The sequence below is a fragment of the Oncorhynchus mykiss genome, chromosome 12 (assembly GCF_057628025.1).
Source record: "Oncorhynchus mykiss isolate SJ-2025 chromosome 12, ASM5762802v1, whole genome shotgun sequence".
Lineage (NCBI taxonomy): Eukaryota > Metazoa > Chordata > Actinopteri > Salmoniformes > Salmonidae > Oncorhynchus > Oncorhynchus mykiss.
Window position 1 is genome coordinate 94,774,346 of NC_143033.1, and position 25,926 is coordinate 94,800,271.

The 25,926-nt window shown below is 46.8% G+C and overlaps 1 protein-coding gene across 1 annotated transcript in view; it reads right to left on the reverse strand.

Moving 5' to 3' along the window:
- The window catches only part of LOC110516720 (adenylate cyclase type 9), an 87,625-nt gene extending 62,390 nt beyond the window's left edge, over positions 1-25,235 (reverse strand). Inside the window, exon 1 of the mRNA XM_090194257.1 lies at positions 21,467-25,235. Within this exon, the coding sequence (XP_090050383.1) occupies positions 21,467-23,300 (1,834 nt within the window). The 5' untranslated portion in view covers positions 23,301-25,235. The remainder of the gene's footprint in view (positions 1-21,466) is intronic.
- Positions 25,236-25,926: the final 691 nt, after the last annotated feature.

Consider the following 25,926-nt stretch of genomic DNA (forward strand, 5'->3'; position numbering starts at 1 on the left):
CATCATAACTAAGGGACACTATCATCCTATCTCCACTGTTCCAACCCTGACATCATCACTAAGGGTACAATCCAATATCCACTGTTCCAACCCTGACATCATCACTAAGGGACACTATCATCCTATCTCCACTGTTCCAACCCTGACATCATCACTAAGGGACACTACTGTCCTCTCTCCGCTGTTCACTAGCTGTAATGTTGCCTCCAGCTGGAGCAGCCTACTACTTTTAATGATCTAATAAATTAAACTATATACTGTAACTAGGATCCTATCTCCAGTGTTCCAACCCTGACATCATCACTTGGGGACAATAAAGTCCCTATGGATCCTATACCTCCTCTGTTGTAACCCTAAGGTCATCTCTACTGTAACAGCCCCGCTCAGTCAGCCCACTGATTTATAGCCTAATTACAGTAAACCTAAATCTCTCCCTCGTACCCACGACAACAGAGCACTGCATGGCTGCACTGCATTAGTGCCGCACTCCAGGTGAATGTAAACCAATGGAGCAGATGAAACGTGTAGAGCCAGAGCTACATTCCACCCCCATACTGCTCAGTACAGTAGAGTACAGTATGTCTTTGATATGTTGATCATAGACATTAGATTGGTTTCCTGGACCCAGATTAGGCCTTTTACTCCTGGACTAAAAAGCAGCTCACTAAACACTCAATGGAGAATATTAATTAGTGGAAGTTTTTAGAAACAGGCTTACTATGAGTCCAAAATCAGAAACTGCTCCATTAAGGTTAAGGGATACAACATGTCTATATCCTGGTGAAAATCAGAAATTGGTTCGTTAAGGTTAAGAGATACAACATGTTTATATGCTGGTGATAATCAGAAATCGCTACATTAAAGTTAAGGGATACAACACGTCTATATGCTGGTGATAATCTGATTCAGCAGTCCCCACTGCTGATGGAGGACCAACAGAGCCTACAGGTTACTGATGGTAAGTAAACCAAGAGGATCCAATCCATGAAATAACAGAAAGGGAAGGATGAGAAATGCATTAAAGACACACAGACACATTCTGGTGCCTACAGCATGTCCTCTACTAAATAACGACAACTTAAACAAGATCACATGAATAACATGATGGGGACACAAGGGAACACAGCAGGACGTTTCCAGTGATGGTGGCCTTGCTGAAGAGAGGGGGCTGGGCTGGCAGTGTGATCTGTAAGCAGCAACCAAAGCAGCAGAGCAGCTGGTACGGTAACCCCTGACCCCAGGCTAGTGCCCGTCTACCCCCCTCTCCCCGCCTGTACCCTTCCTGCCCACTCTAACTCACATTCAGGACGCTTGACCACTGGCACTGACCTTGCTATTAATTAACTGAGCAGGCAGACAGCCAGACAAGGTCAGAGACATCCATTAACACTCTGCTAATTATCCAATAACACTAAATGGTCAGTTGTCTCTCACTGACCGAACTGCAAAGAGCTGGCCTGGTTACACAGTAGCTGACGGAATCCATGCTGGAAAACAGAATGTGAAAAGCAGAGTTCCAGTGTTTAAACTTGGTTTTATTCAAGTGGTTTAAACCAAGGTTTCTGACTAAAACCTAGTATTATTCAAAGTAGATTTTGAGGATTATTTGTCCACATTATACTCTTATACACAGCTTTGCGTTTGCAGCTTACTATCATCAGGTGTACACATAGCCTTAATGTTGACGCCTTCTGACAAGAACAACAACAGCCTACATTGCCATTATAACTCTAAAGACAGCCATGTTTATTGCAGACATTACTGGTAAACAGTGGGTCGGAGGTTATGAAGTGTTTATGTTCCTATAACAGACAGACAGCAGTGCTCTGATTCTCTCGCTCTCTCCTTGACCCTCCCTCAGGGCTCCCTCTGTGGAGAGGATAGAGACCAGACACTCCACTGGAGAGACAGCTATCCTCGACTGTGGATCCAGTTATGGATTTCTAACATGCATGCACACACACACACACACACCCGTGAACATATGCAAGCCTTGCTTGAGCAACCACACAGCATGAAACGGTAATAGGCCTGGTCTGATATTGCTGAGCAGTGGTATTGTACTGTAGCCTATGACATAGCATAATTGATTGACTGGCACTATAAAACTCAAATTACCATATCACAATTCTACAATAACCTTGCTGTACGTATCGGTTGCCAAATTCACCCAGTATGACACAGGTCATTTTGCTGAGTACTGGGTCCTGTTTAGCAAGGAACTCTGTAGCAAAACCCTTTGCAGCAGAAAATAAATATCTGTATTGTGAAGAGACAAGGTCAGGTAGAACCTTACCAGTTTCACTTGGGTTCAAAACGGCCAATGAACAGGGCCTAGCAGATAAAGCTAATGATGTCACAGGTGTCAGTCTACAGGGATGTGTGCTGTACTGCTGGGTGTCGGGCTAACTAGTTAGAAACTACAATACAGCAGGGGCCTGTTAAATAGAGAAGGCAGATGTTTCACATGTCCCCAACCGTTTGTGTTTTTTGTTTGTTTATTTGTGTTCTTTGTAACTTTTTTAAAAACGTATTGTAATGTTACCTCTACCATCTTTTAAGACCAAAAATAACTTCTGGACATCAGGACTGCGATTACTCACTACGGACTGGCAGAATCCTTTTTTTCCTTTAACGAGTCTGATGAGCCCGACGTGAACAATTTACTGTCGCTGACCTACGCGGAAGATTAAACTACCAACAGGACATTCAAAACTGTAATATCTTATGCTTCACGGAGTCGTGGCTGAACGCTGACATTATCAACATAGAGCTGGCTGGATAGAACAGCAGCATCTGGTAAGACAAGGGGCGGAGGACTACAGTGGGGAGAACAAATATTTGATACACTGCCAATTTTGCAGGTTTTCCTACTTACAAAGCATGTAGACGTCTGTAATTTTTATCATAGGTACACTTCAACCGTAAGAGACGGAATCTAAAACAAAAATCCAGAAAATCAAATTGTATGATATTTTAAGTAATTAATTTGCTCTCACTCGCCCTCCATTTGGCAAATCTGACCATAATTCTATCCTCCTGATTCCTGTTCACAAGCTAAAACTAAAGCAGGAAGCACCAGTGACTCGGTCAATAAAAAAGTGGTCAGATGAAGCAGATGCTAAGCTACAGGACTGTTTTGATAGCACAGACTGGAATATGTTCCGGGATTCCTCCAATGGCATTGATGAGTACACCACATCAGTCACTGGCTTTATCAATAAGTGCATCGATGACGTCGTCCCCTCAGTGACTGTACGTACATACCCCGACTAGAAGACATGGATTACAGGCAACATCCGCACTGAGCTAAAGGCTAGAGCTGCCGCTTTCATGGAGCTGCAGCTCTTGCCTAACCCGGAAGCTTATAAGAAATCCCGCTATGCCCTTCGAGGAACTGGACCTCTATACCAGGCGGTGTCAGAGGAAGTCCCTAAAAATGGTCAAAGACTCCAGCCACCCTAGTCATAGACTGTTCTCTCTGCTACCACATGGCAAGCGACTTCTAAACAGCTCCTAACCCCAAGCCATAAGACTCCTGAACACCTAATCAAATAGCTACCCAGACTATTTGCATTGCCCCTCCCTCCTTACACCGCTGCTACTCTCTGTTGTTATCATCTATGCATAGTCACTTTATAACTCTACCTACATGTACATATTACCTCAACTAACCAGTTCCCCTGCACATTGACTCTATACCAGTATCTCCCTGTATATAGTCTCGCTATTGTTATTTTACTGCTGCTCTTTAATTAATTGTTACTTTTATTTCTAATTCTTATCCGTATTTTTTTTAACTGCATTGTTGGTTAAGGGCTCATAAGTAAGCATTTCTCTGTAAGGTCTACTACACCTGTTGTATTCTGCGCGTGTGACTAATACAATTTGATTTGATTTGATCTGTTCAGGAGGATGCACCGTTACACAACATTCAGATAGAAATGAATGGTGTAGAACAGATGTTATTGTCTGTTATGTAGAATAGGGAATCGTGTCAGCTCTATTCATTCTATTTCTATCTGCAATGTACAGAAGGTTTCACATCAATGAAATTGAGCATTTAGCTCTGGCCCGTGGAGTACTTTACCCTGTCCTGACCCCTCCAGCCTGTCTGTCTTCACTCTACAGTCTCCTGTCCCCTCCAGCCCTACAGCCTGTCTGTCTTCACTCTAGAGTATCCTGTCCCCTCCAGCCTGTCTGTCTTCACTCTACAGTCTCCTGTCCCCTCCAGCCCTCCAGCCCTGCAGCCTGTCTTCACTCTACAGTCTCCTATCTCCTGTCCTGTCCCATCCAGCCCTGCAGCCTGTCTGTCTTCACTCTACAGTCTCCTGTCCCCTCCAGCCCTGCAGCCTGTCTTCATTCTACAGTCTCCTGTCCCCTGTCCTGACCCCTCCAGCCTGTCTGTCTTCACTCTACAGTCTCCTGTCCCCTCCAGCCCTACAGCCTGTCTGTCTTCACTCTACAGTCTCCTGTCCCCTGTCCTGAACCCTCCAGCCTGTCTGTCTTCACTCTACAGTCTCCTGTCCCCTCCAGCCCTACAGCCTGTCGTCACTCTACAGTCTCCTGTCCCCTGTCCTGTCCCCTCCAGCCCTGCAGCCTGTCTTCACTCTACAGTCTCCTGTCCCCTGTCCTGACCCCTCCAGCCTGTCTGTCTTCACTCTACAGTCTCCTGTCCCCTCCAGCCTGTCTGTCTTCACTCTACAGTCTCCTGTCCCCTCCAGCCCTGCAGCCTGTCTGTCTTCACTCTACAGGCTCCTGTCCCCTCCAGCCCTACAGCCTGTCTGTCTTCACTCTACAGTCTCCTGTCCCCTGTCCTGTCCCCTCCAGCGCTGCAGCCTGTCTGTCTTCACTCCACAGTCTCCTGTCCCCTCCAGCCCTGCAGCCTGTCTGTCTTCACTCTACAGTCTCCTGTCCCCTCCAGCCCTGCAGCCTGTCTGTCTTCACTCTACAGTCTCCTGTCCCCTGTCCTGTCCCCTCCAGCCCTGCAGCCTGTCTGTCTTCACTCCACAGTCTCCTGTCCCCTCCAGCCTGTCTGTCTTCACTCTACAGTCTTCTGTCCCCTCCAGCCCTCCAGCCCTGCAGCCTGTCGTCACTCTACAGTCTCCTGTCCTGTCCCCTCCAGCCCTGCAGCCTGCCTGTCTGTCTTCACTCTACAGTCTCCTGTCCCCTCCAGCCTGTCTGTCTTCACTCCACAGTCTCCTGTCCCCTCCAGCCCTGCAGCCTGTCTGTCTTCACTCTACAGTCTCCTGTCCCCTCCAGCCCTGCAGCCTGTCTGTCTTCACTCTACAGTCTCCTGTCCCCTGTCCTGTCCCCTCCAGCCCTGCAACCTGTCTGTATTCACTCTACAGTCTCCTGTCCCCTGTCCTGTCCCCTCCAGCCCTACAGCCTGTCTGTCTTCACTCTACAGTCTCCTGTCCCCTCCAGCCTGTCTGTCTTCACTCTACAGTCTCCTGTCCCCATCCAGCCCTACAGCCTGTCTGTCTTCACTCTACAGTCTCCTGTCCCCTCCAGCCTGTCTGTCTTCACTCTACAGTCTCCTGTCCCCTCCAGCCCTCCAGCCCTGCAGCCTGTCCTCACTCTACAGTCTCCTGTCTCCTGTCCTGTCCCATCCAGCCCTGCAGCCTGTCTTCACTCTACAGTCTCCTGTCCCCTCCAGCCTGTCTGTCTTCACTCTACAGTCTCCTGTCCTCTCCAGCCCTGCAGCCTGTCTTCACTCTACAGTCTCCTGTCCCCTGTCCTGTCCCCTCCAGCCTGTGTATCTTCACTCTACAGTCTCCTGTCCCCTCCAGTCCTGCAGCCTGTCTGTCTTCACTCTACAGTCTCCTGTCCCCTGTCCTGTCCCCTCCAGCCCTGCAGCCTGTCTGTCTTCACTCTACAGTCTCCTGTCCCCTCCAGCCCTGCAGCCTGTCTATCTTCACTCTACAGTCTCCTGTCCCCTGTCCTGTCCCCTCCAGCCCGTCTATCTTCACTCTACAGTCTCCTGTCCCCTGTCCTGTCCCCTCCAGCCCTACAGCCTGTCTGTCTTCACTCTACAGTCTCCTGTCCCCTCCAGCCCTCTGTCTTCACTCTACAGTGTGCAGTTACGTTGTCCCCAGTCTCCCCAGGCTTTAGATGAAAGCACACCCTTCTCCCGCCGCCACTCGCAGTATGCAACATAATGGTAATCCCCGGGATCTATTTACCCTTAGTCTTACATACCATCCCTGCAGCTGCCTCCACAGCTTAACCACCCACTACTATGTAGTGATTTGAGCTCTGAGGCTTAACTAAAATGACTTCAGGACAGGAACAGCCCTGTTCAAGCTCTGAACGGGGTTGCAAAGAGGGCCCGTATAGGCATGAATATACATGGGCACACACACACACAAAGACACACACAATCAATGCTCAAGTTTCTGTAACAGGGTTACAGTTTAACTGGACCTTACTATGAAACCCTGTTAGAGTACCTCAGCCAGATCATAGATGTGGTTCTGCTATATTCTGCCCGGCGACCCAGAGGACTCGGCTGGGACAGCCTCATAGCAGCCTGCAGCAATACATTGCTAATAGGCCGTGCTCCATTTCTCATTCCATCTATTTCTACCTCCCTCCCTGTTTTTCCTCCCTCGCTCCATTTCGCCCTCTGGGCTCTCTGAGAACGACCTCCAAGCTAGCATCATTTCTCCTTGTCAAGGTCACAGGTAGTTGCATTAGTAATCTTCAAAATGTAAATAGGATTGTTTGAATCACAAGCAGGCAGAGAACTCTGTAGTGTGGATCACTATAGACTACTGTAGCATTGTGCTTGGGTGGTGTGTGTGTGTGTGTGTCTACGTGTGTGTGCCTTCACCGATAACAGTTACCTGTTCTGGGGCTGAATTGAATAACAACCCGTTTGGTGTGCGGGGATGCATGAACATTCATCATCTTGACTATTTGCAGTTACCAGGGTCCCACTCTTTCCAACAAGATCAATTCCAATGGAGCTAATCAATTACCCAATCACCAAGCAGTGAACGGTGTGCGTGCCTGACCGTATAGAGAGAGATTAATAACACAGACAAGAATACAAATTGAGTGTCTTAAGCCTCCGTCTTCTAGTCGATTCTCTGTGATATCTAATCCCCAAAGCCTCTTTTCCCTCTCAGAACACATCAATGCTTCATAAATTACACCAACATGACAGCCCTATTATAGAGAATCAATAACATGTCTAATGATAAACATTTATTAGCAAAGACCTGATGTGTTTTGGGTTTTAGTGAGAAATACGTGTTGAACGCCAGGTCTGCGTCCCAAATGGCAGCGGATTCCTTATATAGTGCTCTAATTTGGACTAAACCCCTATGGGCCCTGGTCAAAAGCAGTGCACTATATAGGGAATAGAGTGCCAGACCCAACCAAGGCCTGTGTGGAAGATGTAACAAGTGAGCATTACTAACATGAATCACTTTCGAGTAGATAAGATTACCCAGTCCTGTTTAATTTAACATGTCCCTAGAGAGGAGGAGAGTGATGTGATCCAACGCTCCCCCAGCAGATCTATGTTCAAATACTATTTGAAATCATTTTTGCTGTGTTTGATTGAGCTTGCCTGGCAAAATGGAACCAAAGGAATACATCCAATACCGCAAACTCCACCCATTTAACACTCCAGGCAGGCTAAAGCAAACACTCAAAGTATTTGAAAGATTTTGAATAGTATTTGAACCCAGGTCTACGCCCCAGCTCCCTAGCAGAAGCAGTACACCACTGAGCTCAGCAGTACAGTTGGAGAAGGTCAGTGGAAGGGGTGAATAGTATTTGAACCCAGGTCTCCGCCCCAGCTCCCTAGCAGAAGCAGTACACCACTGAGCTCAGCAGTACAGTTGGAGAAGGTCAGTGGAAGGGGTGAATAGTATTTGAACCCAGGTCTCCGCCCCAGCTCCCTAGCAGAAGCAGTACACCACTGAGCTCAGCAGTACAGTTGGAGAAGGTCAGTGGAAGGGGTGAATAGTATTTGAACCCAGGTCTACGCCACAGCTCCCTAGCAGAAGCAGTACACCACTGAGCTCAGCAGTACAGTTGGAGAAGGTCAGTGGAAGGGGTGAATAGGATTTGAACCCAGGTCTCCGTCCCAGCTCCCTAGTAGAAGCAGTACACCACTGAGCTCAGCAGTACAGTTGGAGAAGGTCAGTGGAAGGGGTGAATAGTATTTGAACCCAGGTCTCCGCCCCAGCTCCCTAGCAGAAGCAGTACACCACTGAGCTCAGCAGTACAGTTGGAGAAGGTCAGTGGAAGGGGTGAACTGGCGGCAGAGAAGTCAGACGCAGGAGAAATAACTGTGTTTCCAACACCGCAGTTTATTAACAAAAACCCACCGGGAAACAGAATAATATAATAAATGGGTCCATAACCCAACACACACCAGGACAGACGAGCACAAACACTTACAATAAACAATCACCCACCAGGACAGACGAGCACAAACACTTACAATAAACAATCACCCACAAGGACATGATGGGGAACAGAGGGGTAAATACACACCAGGACAGACGAGCACAAACACTTACAATAAACAATCACCAACCAGGACATGATGGGGAACAGAGGGGTAAATACACACAAGGACAGACGAGCAGAAGCACTTACAATAAACAATCACCCACAAGGACATGATGGGGAACAGAGGGGTAAATACACACCAGGACAGACGAGCACAAACACTACAATAAACAATCACCCACAAGGACATGAGGGGGAACAGAGGGGTAAACACACACCAGGACAGACGAGCACAAACACTTACAATAAACAATCACCCACAAGGACATGAGGGGGAACAGAGGGGTAAATACACAACATGTAATTGATGGGATTGGAACCAGGTGTGATGGAAGACAAGACAAAACCAATGGAAAATGAAAAGAGGATCAGCGATGGCTAGAAGGCCGGTGACGTCGACCACCGAACGCCGCCCGAACAAGAAGAGGGACCAACTTCAGCGGAAGTCGTGACAGTCAGGGTTCTACATTCAACAAGAATATGATATAATAATATGATCCATCCACTTAAAAGCAGCATAACCAGCTCTTGTCCGAGCGCTGGAATTCTGTCACCTGAATTCTGTCATCTAAAACAGACTAAAGAGAGCCATACAAACTGTAGAAATAGAATTACTAGTCCACCTATCATGGTCTCATTGACTTGAAAGGGGGTGCCCATTCTAGTAACTCTATTTCTACGATGCTGACATTTAGCTCCAACTATAGCGTGATGTTCTGCAGGTGCCATCGCTCTGAATTAGTCACCAAGACAGGATGGACACAGCCAGGTAATTTGCAGGGTGAGAGCCCAAAATAGCTCCCATTTCCACTGAGATAGGGACAACAGGGGGCCGGGCAAACATTGCAGACGGACGGGCGGACGGATAGACAAGCTGGCAGACAGACAGACACTAGACTAGGACCACACAGAGACAGGGGGAGAGAGGTACGCAGAGATCAAAAAGCCACTTCTGAAGAGGTGCTCACTGACTGCTCTTGTCAGGGATAGAAGGGGAAAGGGGGATACCTAGTCAGTTGTACAACTGAATGACTTCAACCGAAATGTATCTTCCGCATTTAACCTCTCTGAATCAGAGAGGTGCAGGAGGCTGCCTTAACCGAACGTTCACGTCAATGGAATGTTGTCTTATCACCAAGCCATCGTAAATCGACTATCAGCGTTAGAATCTCAGAGGCTCGTCTCAGTACACACAGCCACGACAGTTCTAAAACAGACAGTGTGGATGTACTAATATAGGAATACATTTTAATATAAAAGTAATGTGATTAACATAATGTTGTAATTCTACCACAGGCCCAACGCTCTTAGACTACCTGACGCCCCTTTTAAATCTAATCAGCAGTACAGACGATACTGCGTTCCTTCAGACACAGCCACTTCCCCAACGATTCAGAGTCAGACCTGTCATCTTCACTGTTTAAGCCTAGGCTTCCTCTGCTAAGACTGTATTCTCATCTCAACTAACTCACAAGGCATTCTGCATACAGTCAGCAATTTTAGTGAAGGAAATGTAAGACTTAAAAACAATGTCAAAATGACTTATTAGCACCATGTAGACAGACACAAGCAGATGCAGAATGGCTATTATTAGAGCGTCACTTAGGGACTGGCTAGCTCATCCTTAACAGGATGCACCTGTGACATTTAACTATTTGGCACTCAGCCAGAGGCTACAAACACAACAATAAATTGTAAACAGTTACAGTACCAGTCGAAAGTTTGGGCACACCTACTCATTCAAGGTTGTTTCTTTATTTGTACTATTTTCTACATTGTAGAATAATAGTAAAGACATCAAAACTATGAAATAACACATGGAATCATGTAGTAACCAAAAAGTGTATAGATTTTATATCTGTGATTCTTCAAAGTAGCCACCCTTTGCCTTGATGACAGCTTTGCACATTCTTGGCATTCTCTCAACCAGCTTCGTAAGGTATGCACCTGGAATACATTTCAATTAACAGGTGTGCCTTCTTAAAAGTTAATTTGTGGAATTTCTTTCCTTCTTAATGTGTTTGAACCAATCAGTTGTGGTGTGACAAGGTAGGAGTGGTATACAGAAGATAGACCTATTTGGTAAAAGACCAAGTCCATATTATGGCAAGACTAGCTCAAATAATCAAAGAGAAATGACAGTCTATCATTACTTTCATGCAAGTTTCTTCAAGTGCAGTCGCAAAAACCATCAAGCACTATGATGAAACTGGCTCTCATGAGGACCGCCACAGGAAAGGAAGACCCAGATAAGTTCATTAGAGTTACCAGCCTCAGAAATTGCAGCCTAAATAAATGCTTGACATAGTTCAAGTAACAGACACATCTCAAAATCAACTGTTCAGAGGAGACTGCATACTGCATGAATCAGGCCTTCGTGGTCGAATTGCTGCAAAAAAAACCTAAAGGACCAAGTTTCTTGGGCCAAGAAACATGAGCAATGGACATTAAACCTGTGTTAAACCGGTGGAAATTTGAGATTTTTGGTTTTAACCACTTTGTCTTTATGAGACGCAGAGCAGGTGAACAGATGATCTCCGCATGTGTGGTTCCCACCATGAAGCATGGAGGAGGACTTGTGATGGTGCTTTGCTGGTGACACTGTCAGTGATTTATTTAGAATTCCAAGCACACTTAACCAGCATGGTGACCACAGCATTATGCAGCGAGACGCCATCCCATCTGGTTTGTGCTTAGTGGGACTATATAATGTGTTTTTCAACAGGACAATGACCCAACACACCTCCAGGCTGTGTAAGGACTAATTGACCAAGAATGAGAGTGATGGAGTCCTGCATCAGATGACCTGGCCTCCACAATCACCCAACCTCAACTCAATTGAGATGGTTTGGGATGAATTGGACCACAAAGTGAAGGAAAAGCAGCCAACAAGTGCTCAGCATATGTGGGAACTCCTTCAAGACTGTTGGAAAAACATTCCAGGTGAAGCTGGTTGAGAAAATGCCAAGAGTGTGCAAAGCTGTCATCAAGGCAAAGGGTGGCTACTTTGAAAAATCTAAAATATATTTAGATTTGTTTAACACTTTTTTGGTTACTACATGATTCCATATGTGTTATTTCATAGTTTTGATATCTTCACTATTATTCTACAATGTAGAAAATAATAAAAAATAAAGAAAAACCGTTGAATGAGTTGGTTTGTCCAAACTTTTGACTGGTACAGTAGGTCAGACACCAGTGTGTTTAAGCATGTGTGTAATGAAAAGCCTGATTTACACTTTAGACTATAGAGCCGTCCTGAACTGGTTGGCTTGGATATTTTATTTTCACATTGTGCTTTCCAGCACAGTTCCAGCAACTATGATGGATGCGTAACCAGTCCAGCCCAGTAGGCCTACAGCTCGGCCTGGCTTAGCAGTGCCAAAGGGGAAAAAGACCCAGTTATAGATTTAAAAAAAGGCTTGAATACAATCTTGGCCTGTTAAAATGCGTTGAAGGTCCTGAACACCAAGAGTGAGACATTAACTAACTCAAAAGAACATCAAGACCATGGAGGGAGGGCAGTGGCACAACAATTAGTGTCTGGGTCAAAGCCATTTACTCCCACAGCTGGGCGAGCAAAGAGCTCCGACCCTGCCAGAATCCACACCCTCCCACCATGACTTACTGTAGCTTATGTACGCTAAGACAGTGGGGAAGATTTTTCACAGCGAACAAGCACAACTCTCTCCTCCTGACAGCTAGCTCTCTCAGCGGGCCAAGAAAAAGTACAAGGACAGGATACATCTTGGGAAGTGAACTGAATACATCATGGAGGGAAGGGAGGCGAGGGGGAGGAGGGGGAGGAGCGAAGAGGGGGAGGAGGGTGGAGTCAGAGGAGTGGAAACGGCACATTTAACCTGAGGCGGGAAAAAAAGGGAGAGTGGTGAGGGCAGACGCGTTCGTCCTCGTGAATCTAATTAACGAGCGAGAAATGTTGCGCTGTAAATCATTTCTTCCTCTGGCTGTTAAGTAAAGGGCACTTATGGTAGCCTATTGGTTAAGGGCGTTGGGCCAGTAACCGAAAGGTTGCTATTTAGAATTCACGAGCCGACTAGGTGACAAATCTGTCATTGTGCCCTTGACCCCTAATTGTTCCTGTAAGTCACTCTGGATAAAAATGTCTGCTAAATACACTAAAATGGAAATATAGCCTTATTACTCACCTGGCAAGCTCATAACACGCTGACTCCTTGGCTGAAGACTGCTGCTATAGCTGTGCAGTGTATAGACAGAGACTGCTGCTATAGCTGTGCAGTGTATAGACAGAGACTGCTGCATAGCTGTGCAGTGTAGACAGAGACTGCTGCTATAGCTGTGCAGTGTAGACAGAGACTGCTGCATAGCTGTGCAGTGTATAGACAGAGACTGCTGCATAGCTGTGCAGTGTAGACAGAGACTGCTGCTATAGCTGTGCAGTGTAGACAGAGACTGCTGCATAGCTGTGCAGTGTAGACAGAGACTGCTGCTATAGCTGTGCAATGTATAGACAGAGACTGCTACTATAGCTGTGCAATGTATAGACAGAGACTGCTGCTATAGCTGTGCAATGTATAGACAGAGACTGCTACTATAGCTGTGCAATGTATAGACAGAGACTGCTGCTATAGCTGTGCAGTGTATAGACAGAGACTGCTGCTATAGCTGTGCAGTGTAGACAGAGACTGCTGCTATAGCTGTGCAGTGTAGACAGAGACTGCTGCTATAGCTGTGCAGTGTAGACAGAGACTGCTGCATAGCTGTGCAATGTATAGACAGAGACTGCTGCTATAGCTGTGCAGTGTATAGACAGAGACTGCTGCTATAGCTGTGCAGTGTATAGACAGAGACTGCTGCTATAGCTGTGCAGTGTAGACAGAGACTGCTGCATAGCTGTGCAATGTATAGACAGAGACTGCTGCTATAGCTGTGCAATGTATAGACAGAGACTGCTGCTATAGCTGTGCAATGTATAGACAGAGACTGCTGCTATAGCTGTGCAATGTATAGACAGAGACTGCTGCTATAGCTGTGCAGTGTATAGACAGAGACTGCTGCTATAGCTGTGCAGTGTATAGACAGAGACTGCTGCTATAGCTGTGCAGTGTATAGACAGAGACTGCTGCATAGCTGTGCAGTGTAGACAGAGACTGCTGCTATAGCTGTGCAGTGTAGACAGAGACTGCTGCTATAGCTGTGCAGTGTGTAGACAGAGACTGCTGCTATAGCTGTGCAGTGTATAGACAGAGACTGCTGCTATAGCTGTGCAGTGTATAGACAGAGACTGCTGCTATAGCTGTGCAGTGTATAGACAGAGACTGCTGCTATAGCTGTGCAGTGTAGACAGAGACTGCTGCTATAGCTGTGCAGTGTAGACAGAGACTGCTGCTATAGCTGTGCAGTGTATAGACAGAGACTGCTGCTATAGCTGTGCAGTGTAGACAGAGACTGCTGCTATAGCTGTGCAGTGTAGACAGAGACTGCTGCTATAGCTGTGCAATGTATAGACAGAGACTGCTGCTATAGCTGTGCAGTGTATAGACAGAGACTGCTGCTATAGCTGTGCAGTGTATAGACAGAGACTGCTGCTATAGCTGTGCAGTGTATAGACTGAGGCAGGCAACTTGGCACACTATATATGCTGACTAAAGTACACAAATCTTGAAGGTTTGTTCTCACTACGCAATGTTACAATGACCTGACTGTAACCATGAGTCATGGTGTTGAGAAATGGAATGATGGTAAAGTCACACATAGAGCAACACGCCCACACATCAAAGATGCAGTGTGAAATGGCCCTAACAGACAGTATCGGTGAGAGGATGAGGAAGAAGGAGAGAGGGGAGGTGGGGGGGGAGTGAGAGAGGGGGGAGGGAGAGAAAAGCAGAGGTAGTGAGAATGGAGAGGGACAGATGGATGAGAGATAGATGAAGGGAGGGAGGGAGAGAGAGAGAGATGGATGAGAGATAGATGAAGGGAGGGAGGGAGAGATTGGAGAAGGGAAACCAACACTACACAGACGGTCTTGGACAGGCGCCTGGGGACCCGTTAAAAGACACCATTTTCCCTCAGATGGAGAGAGCATAACGGGCCCGACCACTCCATAAAAAATTCAACCATCGTTGGGTTTCAGGTCTTTTTCACGCCTGCTGGTGTGTGTGTGTGTGTGGCCTACTAAAGACACTCCAGGGGCTGCCTGACAAACGGGAGCGGTGGTGTCTCTGACAGAGAAGAATCTTCATTCCTTCCCGCCATCATCCATCATTTACAGCTGACCAGCTGCACCTGCTGAGGCGTCAGCCCCCGCCACCAGCCCGCCGTCAGCCCCCGCCACCAGCCCCCCGCCACCAGCCCGCCGCCACCAGCCCCCGCCACCAGCCGCTGCCATGCTGTTATAATACTATGACAATGCTCTGATTGTCTTCATGCTCTGGAATCACACACAGGCATTTACCCTGATTGGCTCCACTGTGATCCAACATAGGCCTAGAGACACAAAAAAAGGCATGCACGATATATAGTCCTTCCTTATACCAAAACGTTGTCACTATTAAAGTTGGAATAAGAATCTCAGTATTTCTTTCTGCAGTGTCTCAGCCAGAAGCTCGGAATCATGTGATGTACTGCATGACATTGTTCATTTCTTTACTACCCAGGTCAGCCAAACCAGCATCTACCTACGAGCTGGGAAAGGACTTTCCCCTAATGTATATATGTGAAGGCCCCAATGTTTCGTTCTGCAGAGTTCCTCGCCCAGCTTCTAAAAATGATGAGATGTGACACACAAGTCAGCCAGCATAGCATCTACCTACTAGCTGTGAAGGGGACTTTCCCCTTGCATGTGGGACGCAGGGTCGTGGGAATGAGCGAGGTGACTCGTCCTTTTGACCTGAAAACCCTGACTATACACTGCAGAGTATATTGATAGAGTATACTGGTAGAGTATGGGGCGGAAGCGTAGCCTAGTGGTTAGAGCGTTGGACCGAAAGGTTGCAAAATCAAATCCCCGAGCTGACAACGCACAAATCTGTCGTTCTGCCCCTGAACAGGCAGTTAACCCACTGTTCCTAGGCCATCATTGAAAATAAGAATTTGTTCTTAACTGACTTGCAAAGTTAAATCAAGGTAAAATAATACTGGTAGTTCCACATATTCATGATATACATGACTCCACGACACACCAACAACAATCTCACTGAATCAAAACATGGTAGGTCCTATCATTGCCCACAATGACAGTTGTGTGGTGTGAGCCTCTGATACTGCTATGGCTGGAGAGCGAAGCAGAATAAAGGGGATTTTCATTTTAGTGGCGGTTCAATCCCTCAGCCTTTCAAACACAGCTACGTTTGGCACCATAACTTCATTACTGCTAGGTGATAATGTACTGATTCTCCAGGTGATGAAAAGAGCCATTAAGCCAGAGTTTTAGTTCCATCAGAGGTATTTGCATAAAAGCATCAAATAAAAGTGAATTACTGGTCTCTCTGGGGTTATGTGATTTAGCAGGGAGAGCGGGACAGTGTGAGGAATAGAGAGCGTGAAAAGGAAACGGAGAGAGAGAGAGAGAGAGAGATAATGGAGACGGAGAGAGAGGCTGAAACGAGGCGGAGCAGATGCACTGTAAATTGCTGACATCTCCATTTATAAAGAAAAGCTGTTACATAAATAGTTGCACGTATTTATTTATTTCTATTTCACCTTTATTTAACCAGGTAGGCCAGTTGAGAACAAGTTCTCATTTACAACTGCGACCTGGCCAAGATAAAGCAAAGCAGTGCGACACAAACAACAGAGTTACACATGGAATAAACAAACGTACAGTCAATAACCCAATAGAAAAATATATATACAGTGTGTGCAAATGTAGTAAGATTAGGGAGGTAAGGCAATAAATAGGCCATAGTGGCGAAATAATTACAATTTAGCAATTAAACACTGGAGTGATGGATAGTGCAGAAGATTAATGTGCAAGTAGAGATACTGGGGTGCAATGTAGCAACAAACAAAAAAATAACAATATGGGAATGAGGTAGTTGGGTGGGCTATTTACAGATGGGCTGTGTACAGGTGCAATGATCGGTAAGCTGCTCTGACAGCCGATGCTTAAATTTAGTGAGGGAGATAAGACTCCAGCTTCAGTGATTTTTGCAATTCGTTCCAGTCATTGGCAGCAGAGAACTGGAAGGAAAGGCGGCCAAAGGACGAGTTGGCTTCGGGGATGACCCGTGAAATATACCTGCTACGGGTGGGTGCTGCTATGGTGACCAGTGAGCTGAGATAAGGCATGGCTTTACCTAGCAAAGACTTATAGATGACCTGGAGCCAGTGGTTTTGGCGATGAATATGAAGCGAGGGCCAGTCAACAAGAGCATGCAGGTCGCAGTGGTGGGTGGTATAAGGGGCTTTAGTAACAAAACGGATGGCACTGTGATAGACTACATCCAATTTGCTGAGTAGAGTGTTGGAGGCTATTTTGTAAATGACATCGCCGAAGTCAAGGATCGGTAGGATAGTCAGTTTTACGAGGGTATGTTTGGCAGCATGAGTGAAGGATGCTTTGTTGTGGAATAGGAATCCGATTCTAGATTTAAATTTGGATTGGAGATGCTTAACGTGAGTCTGGAAGGAGAGTTTACAGTCTAACCAGACATCTAGGTATTTGTAGTTGTCCACATATTGTAAGTCAGAACCGTCCAGTGTAGTGATGCTAGACGGGTGGGCAGGTGCGGGCGGCGATCGGTTGAAGAAAATTGCTAAAATTGAAGCCTGTGGCACCCCCATAGAGACTGCCAGAGGTCCGGACAACAGGCCCTATGATTTGACACACTGAACTCTATCTGACAAGTAGTTGGTGAACCGGGCGAGGCAGTTACTTGAGAAACAAAGGCTGTTGAGTCTGCTGAAAAGAATGGGGTGTTTGCCAGAGTCGAATGCCTTGGCCAAGTCGATGAAGACGGCTGCACAGTCTTGTCTTTTATTGATGGTGGTTATGATATCGTTTAGGACCTTGAATGTGCCTGAGGTGCACCCATGACCCTCGTGGAAACCAGATTGCATAGCGGAGAAGGTACAGTGGGATTTGAAGACTTTAGAAAGGCAGGGTAGGATAGATATAGGGCTGTAACAGTTTGGGTCTATAGTGTCTCCCCAGCCTGTTGACGGGTGAGGGTTCCCTTTTGGGAACGACCCCTCCCACGTTCAGCTGGAAAGTGGCGCATGGAACGCAAAAATATTCTTAGAAATATTTAACCTCCACACATTAACAAGTCCAATACCTCAAATGAAAGATAAACACCTTGTTCATCTACCCAGCATGTCAGATTTTTTAAATGTTTTACGGCGAAAACACACCACGTATTTATATTAGACCACCACCGAAACCAAGACAAGAGGCAGCCATTTTGTCCCAGAAAATATAAAATTATTAAAGCAGGATTAAAAAATAAATCATTCACTAACCTTTTGAAAATCTTCATCAGATGACAGTAATAGGACATGTTACACAGTACATTTTTTTTTTCAATAATATGCCATTTATATCCATAAATGTCCATTTACATTGAATTCATGTTCAGAAAATACTGAAAAATGTCAGCAGAAAATATAGATAGCGCCACAAGATAACGTAAATAGACATCATAAACTTTGACTAAATATACATGTTCTACATATAGTTAGAAAGATACACTGCTTCTTAATGCAATCGCTTTGTTACATTTCTTTTTAACGTTACAGAAATCACTCACTATTCAATAGTCTGAGACGGCGCTCAGACATAAGCAATATTTCTCCGCTATGTTGGAGTCAACAGAAACACACAATTTCAGCATAAATATTCCCTTACCTTTGATGGTCTTCGTTCAGAATGTACTGGAAGGGTTCATACTTACCCAAAACATCGTTTGGTTTCAAGTCTTGTGTCTTTGTATTAGCATCTGCTAACAATATCAGCTGAAATGCACCCAAAATGTCCTCTGGTCCCGAAAAGTTGCGCATCAAAACTTCAAAATTACATATTATATGTCGACTAAACAGGTCAAACTAAGTGCAGAATCAAGCTTTAGGATGTTCTAAACGTACAAAACAATTTTCAATTCAACCGGTCATTGTTAGTTCTCCTCCGGAGTGCTGGAACAAAGGAATGAATGTAACCAATTCGCGCCCTAACGCACAGGTATTTTCTCGCGACACGCACTCAATTCACTCCCATAGGGCCAAAACTCGCGGGATTTGAACGATTAAACGCTCTACTGAATGAGGACATCTAGTGGAAGACATAGAAAGTGTCCCCAGATCCATAGCTGGTTGGGAAGGGTGGGGGCGATCACGTCAAAGTTGCCCCAACTTTCATGATCCCAAAACTAGTTTGGAAGAATGCCTGCCCTGTGAGTTCTGCTATACTTACAGACATAATTCCAACGGTTTTAGAAGCTTTAGAGTGTTTTCTATCCAATAATAATTATTATATGCATATATTAGCAATTTTGGACAGATTTTTTTTCAGTTTACTATGGGCACGCAATTCCTCCAAAGGGGGCAGTATTCTGCCTAGCCTTAAGAGGTCCCCCTAAGGAAATTGTCTCACTAAGGTAAGACAATCCCTTGGAGGTTCAGAGCCAGGGTAAGAGAACAGGGTCACATTGAGGATGACGTCTGGGTGGCAGACAGGCAGGCAGGCAATATAACTGAACAGGGAACAGAAATAAGGGGGAGGATGGGGGACAGAGGGGTACAACAGTCTGTTTGTGGTTCAGTGTCAGATAAAACCAACACCCAGTCAGCCACAAAGGGCACCTCCCAACAGACTGAACCCCCCTGTCCCTGATGTCCCCAACGTATGACATATGACACTGTGAAACAGGTGCTGACCTTGACCAGTGCCAGGCCCAATGTGTCTTGCAATCACGGACAACAAAGAGGGAACCACCAATCCCCTTTGATGTAGTGTCCCGACTGGCCCTGTATAAAGCTCTCATTCAGAGCAGAAATGGGTGCACCGTACTGCAGCACATAAACAACACAGCATAAAGGTGTTTTCATTAAAACCACATAGGTTTACTAAGTGAAAATGAACAGCCGTACTGTCCTTATTACTGCTGCCGTTAGGTGACCTTGCTGCATCAGTAGAGGACCGATAGATTACAATTAATCAAATGGTCACCCAGACTATTGACATTGACCCCCCCACACCTTTGTTCTACACTGCTGCTACTCGCCTTTTATTATCCATGCATAGTCACTTTACCCCTACCGTCAAATGACCTCGACTAACCGGTACCCCCTGCACATTGACTCTGTACCGGTACCCCCTGCACATTGACTCGGTACCGGTACCCCCTGCACATTGACTCGGTACCGGTACCCCCTGCACGTTGCCTCGGTACCGGTGCCCCCTGCACATTGACTCGGTACCAGTACCCCCTGCACATTGACTCGGTACCGGTACCCCCTGCACGTTGCCTCGGTACCGGTGCCCCCTGTACGTTGCCTCGGTACCGGTACCCCCTGTACGTTGCCTCGGTACCGGTACCCCCTGTACGTTGCCTCGGTACCGGTACCCCCTGTACGTTGCCTCGGTACCGGTACCCCCTGTACGTTGACTCGGTACCGGTACCCCCTGTACGTTGACTCGGTACCGGTACCCCCTGTACGTTGACTCGGTACCGGTGCCCCCTGTACGTTGCCTCGGTACCGGTACCCCCTGCACGTTGACTCGGTACCGGTACCCCCTGCACGTTGACTCGGTACCGGTACCCCCTGTACGTTGACTCGGTACCGGTGCCCCCTGTACGTTGCCTCGGTACCGGTACCCCCTGCACGTTGACTCGGTACCGGTACCCCCTGTACGTTGCCTCGGTACCGGTACCCCCTGTACGTTGCCTCGGTACCGATACCCCCTGTACGTTGCCTCGGTACCGGTACCCCCTGCACGTTGACTCGGTACCGGTACCCCCTGTACATTGACTCGTTGTTGTTATGTCATTTCCTTGTGTTACCTTTTGATTACATTTTTTTACTTTAGTTTATTCAGTAAATATTTTCTTAACTCTATTTCTTAAACTGCATTGTTGGTTAAGGGCTTGTAAGTCAGCATTTCATGGTAAAGGCTACACCTGTTGTATTCGGTGCATGTGACAAATAACATTTTATTTGATAGAGAGGCCATCAGTAAGGCAGAACAAGAAAAGTCCCAGCATATGTTAAAATGTTCCACTGCATAGAGAGATCAATATCAATACTGCTTCTGACTCTCTCCATGCCATGCTAAACAAATACACAAGACTGGATATCATGTCACATTTAGCCATCACTAAAACATCTCAATCTGTGCTTAACTCCTGACAGCCAGGCAATACTGGAACGCTTAAGGAAAAGTACTTTCAAGTACTACTTAAGTCGTTTTTTGGGGTTTCTGTGCTTCACCATTAACATTTGTGACAACTTATACTTCACTACATACATTTTTTTAAATGATGTAGTTTTTAGTCTGTACAGTTTCGCTGACACCCAAAAAGTACTCGTTACATTTTGAATACTTAGCAGGACAGTGAAACTGTCCAATTCACTCACTTACCAAGAGAAAAGCCCGGGTCATTCCTACTGACTCTGATCTGGCGGACTCACCAAACACACATGCGTCATTTGTAAATGTCTGAGTGTTAGTATGTTCCCCTGGCTAGCCAAAACGTGCTGTCTGGTTTGCTTAATATATAGAATGTGAAATGATTTATACTTTTACTTTTGATACTTAAGTATATTTAAAACCAAATACTTTTAGACTTACTCAAGTAGTATTTTACTGGGTGACTTGAGTAATTTTCTATTAAGGTGCCTTTACTTTTACTCAAGTATGACATTTGGGTACTTTTTCCACCACTGAAAGCAATCACATAAATCACAACCCATTCCCACAGATGTGCAATCCCCGCCTTGCAACCAGCTGGTCACGTACCTTTCAGCTGGTCCGCCACCACGCTCTGTCCAACCCTCTCAGTGACCCGTCCGTTCTCCCGCTGGTACCGGTCATCCAAAAAGTTGGCGGTGGCCTCTGATAGGTGCACCTTCCCGGCCACGCCCAGTTGCTCCATCAAATTGGCCAGGTTCACGTCGTTGGACCACACGTCGAACTTAAATCGCTTCATCCCGAGGATACCGCACAGGACAGTGCCCGTGTGGACGCCCACCCTCATGTTAACCATCTCGCTCTTCTCCTGGCAGAACTGTTCGATGGCTTGGATCATGCCCAGCCCCATCTCTACGCAGCAGTAGGCATGGTCAGCCCGAGGTTCAGGGCAGCCTGCCACGCAGTAGTAGCAGTCCCCGAGGGTGCTTATCTTCTCACAGCACGTCAGCTCACACAGCCGGTCAAAACGTCCAAAGAGGTCATTGAGGAGCCCCACCAAGGCGTGGGCCGACTTGTTGGCAGACATCTTGGTGAAGCCTACGATATCCGCGAAGAGGATGCTGACGGGCTCCATGCGCTTCATGTTGAAGGGTCTGAAGATGATCTGGCCTCTCGGGATTGAGGTCTTATTCCTCTTGTTGTTCTTGGGACTGGAGATGACGGCCGCCGCGCCGCTGCTGGAGTAGCGCTTGGCCGAGCTCCCGCCCGCCAAGCCTTCCTCGTCGCCCTGCTTCATCAGGTCGTCGGCCACCCTCCGAGGCATCACCGAGTGGATCATGCGTTCTTTCAGCGCCTTCTCCACCTCCAGGTCCTTGCCGTGCATGATGGCCTGGCCCACCTTGAGGAAGGTACTTCGCGATCGCACCTCAGACATGATGAAAAGGTGGATGCCGATGGCATGGGCGCACAGGTGGAGCAAAGCTTTGGCTGGCCCCAGCCAGCGTAGAGTGTCCCAGTCAGACCCCTCCATGGCCTGGCTCCAACCATCCCCAGCAGCCTGGGTGAGGTGAAGCCATCCCAGAGCCTCGAAGAGCACAGAGTAGAGAAGTCCCAGTAGCACCGAGGCATAGAGTCGGACGTGGAGGACGCTGTAGAGTAGCAGCAGCACCTCCATGCCCAGGGAGAAGGTCCCTACTGGAGATAGGCAGGCGCTGCCCGTGGGTAAGTCCCGGTTGAAGGTCACATTTCTGGGCTCCATGCCACTGAAGTCCCCCACATCCTCCACCACATCCTCAGGAGGGAGGGTCTCCAGGTCCCTGAAGCCGGCTGTCTGGATCTGGGGTGCCAGGGTGAGGGCAAAAGTCACCACGATGAGCAGCAGTGACGCCTGGTTGTAGCAGCGGACGTAGATCCTTGTGAACGTCAAAAGGAAGAGGAGGAGGCAGAAGAGGAGGAAGCAGGCGGTGGGGACGAGGAAGGCAGTTCGGTCACACCGGTCGGGGTTGGCACTGAAGTACACCCCCCAGAGGAGGCTGGCGGCGAACAGGTAGAAGAGGACGTAGCGGAACCTCCGCTGGGTCTGGGGAAAGCACCTCTCCCTGCATGCCTCCTCCAGGATGGGAGAGTCAAACTTTGGGTCCCAGAAGTGCCCCGCAGACCTTTCGAACAGCTGGGGCATCTTCCTCTGGGTTCGCAGCCCCTTAACCACGGGCCTGAGAACCCCGGACTCTCCCGAGCTGCAGCTAGAGGAGATGCTGTACTTGCAGTGTTTGGACCCACTCCCCATGAAGCCTCCTCCCATGCCACCCAGCGCCCCGGCTCCTCCTCCGTGCTTGTGTTTGACACTACTGCTGATCCTCACGGAGACGCTGCCCTCGCCGCTTGAGTCACAGCTCACCTCTGTGTTGTGAGGCAGCAGCTGCTGATGTTGGGGGGATGCCATGTTGCTTTTTAATCTAACAGAAATTCGATTTGCTATTTTGCAAGGCAATGTAGGCTATGAATGTATTGAGTGTGGTACCCTCTAGACTAGAACAAATAAATTATGCACTAACAGAAAACATCTCCAGAGAAAAAGTCTGACAGTTAGCCTGTACTGAATTTTGATCTGTTAATTATTGCCCCTCATGACGTCAATACTCACATTCTTATACCTTCCCCTCTGTTTTGACGCACTTGTGTCGGCACAGTTCATTCTGTTCCAGTCCAAGTACTGACAACTGTTTTTGACTCATTGAAAAAGATTTGGGGAGAAGTCAAAATCTTACATAACATAATTATGTTGACTGTAGAAACCTAGTTGTGTAATACTACTTTAGTAGTATTCAGTAGCATTTCAGTAGTATTTCCAAGGCTCTCCCCTGACTAAATAGCCGACTGTAGACTACTGGTATATTGGGACAAATTCTTCAGATAATGACAACTGAAACCTGGATCAAATTCCTTCATGCTCTCACTACTTGGCTGCCTGCATAGCCATTCTTTGTACATGCACTGTCAAAATAATCCTCCATTGATTTTAGATCCCGTCTGCATTTATATTTGTCTCTACAGAACTGTAGCCTCCTGCCTGTCCTCTCTTATATGTTCTATATTACATGGTAATGCTTTTAAGCAAGTAGACTATAATGCATTCAGAAATTGCTTCCAATTTACAGTGATATATGAGAAAAATAATAATTTCAAACTTCACGCGTGAACACTTAGTGTGTATAGAACTTTATCCCATATTCCCCAAATGAACCCAAGCACCGTCGTTGTAAAGGCATTGCAAGAAAAGCCACAGTTACGGAACTAGTGTTTGACATGTGCTGGGTTATTTAAGGCGGAAATGTCTTCCCATAAACAAGAAAGAGAAAACAAACACTGACGTCTAATGCCCATTATCCTTCTTTACCCACATGCTCTTGCTGTGATTGGGAAAGGCCTATTCGTAAGTATTTCCATGGATGGAGCCACGTCCTTTCCTGAGGTCCCTCTCCGGAATTTCCAAAGCTGCGCCTCCAATTCCCGGGGATCCACGCTGACAGAAGTGGGCAATTTTAAGAGGACAAGTTGGCAGAGCAAAAAGCTGCAAAATGTAGTAGACCTACAATTGAATTGGAGATCAAGTGTAAGCCTACACGCGCAAATACCTACTTTATTGGATCCATCCCATGCTCAGTCTGTGTTGAGTAAATATTGTTTTGATAATACAAGAACAGTCAAGTCAACATAACATTTATTTGAATTTCCTGATAACTGGCACTGATTTCTCCCATAATTCCACGAGTGACCGGCAATTGAATTGTCAGTAAACTTCAGTCTGCCATCCATACAGGGCCACGGCGGAAGCCAGTCTTGGTTGTATGTAGCCCCTTTCCGTCCTCCTTTGCTCGTTTGATGGAAACTTTTCCCACGCCACTATTCTTCCCATTGAGTCGCAGACGAATAGCAAGTGGAGAATATGGGCTAATTACCATCTTTCTCCCTTCCTCGTATCCCCCGGACACCGAGTCCTCCCTGAACAGACAAGCGGCTCCTTGATCCCCCACTTTAACTCAATTGCATGAAGAAGCAGACGTCTGTTTCTTCTGTCCAAATACTTCAATTGTATTCAAGGCAGATTTGCGGGTTTCGCTATTTAAACGCACTTCCCGTCCGATCCTCTCTATCCCTTTGAGATGTTCTTCTATTCCCCGTTGTCTGGCCATTCACCGGTCTTTCTTTCCAGAAGAGGCACAATGGATACCGCTGTAAAGCGTTATGTGAGCTATCTAAGCACAGTTAAAAAAACAGCCCCGGTACCACCATCTTCACGGAGATTTCAGAATCCGCCGTCCACCCGCATGCATGTGTATAAATGTGTGCGACTGACTGTGGGTCAGAGAGGGACGAGAGTAGTGACAGGGGGGCGGACGTGTTTAGGTGCGTGCACGCAAAAGCGAGAAAGGGAAAGACTGGAGGGTGGCGAGCACGTATTCAGGGATAGGTGGGGTGTCCTTTTCTTTTTTACCCGCAGTGAGCGCGTCGGAGCGCGTCGGAGCACGCCCTCACCTCGCCAGCCACATTCTCGAAGAGATGTGGGCTTTTCACTCACTATCACCGATGTTACAGAGACCACTGGTGTTTTTATCCGTAGTGTGGGTATTCGTGGAACCATGACAAAGTGAGTATGGAGGCGTGCTAGGGCGGGGTGCAGCCTTGAACAAAGACAGCAGCAACCCCCAGAGAGAACATCTCCCTTATGATATTATTAACGGTGCCATGTCCCCAGGCTTCAATATTGGGAACAAACTATTACAATCAAATGTCATGGGAAATGTTAGCCCACTAAATCTATTAATATCACCTGTCATTTCTATTGCTCTATTTATTCTCTATTTATTATGCACTCCTCCCCACGCATTCATTATAGACTTAGAAAGTGACATTGGAAGGTTTGTATAGGCTACTGTATGTAGGCTTCAACTGTAGTCTAGGAGTGAACTTTACAGTTGAATATTGCAGTGGTGTAAATTACTTAAGTAAAAGTACTTTAAAGAACTACTGAAGCCGTTTTTGAGGTTCTATTAATATTTTTGACAACT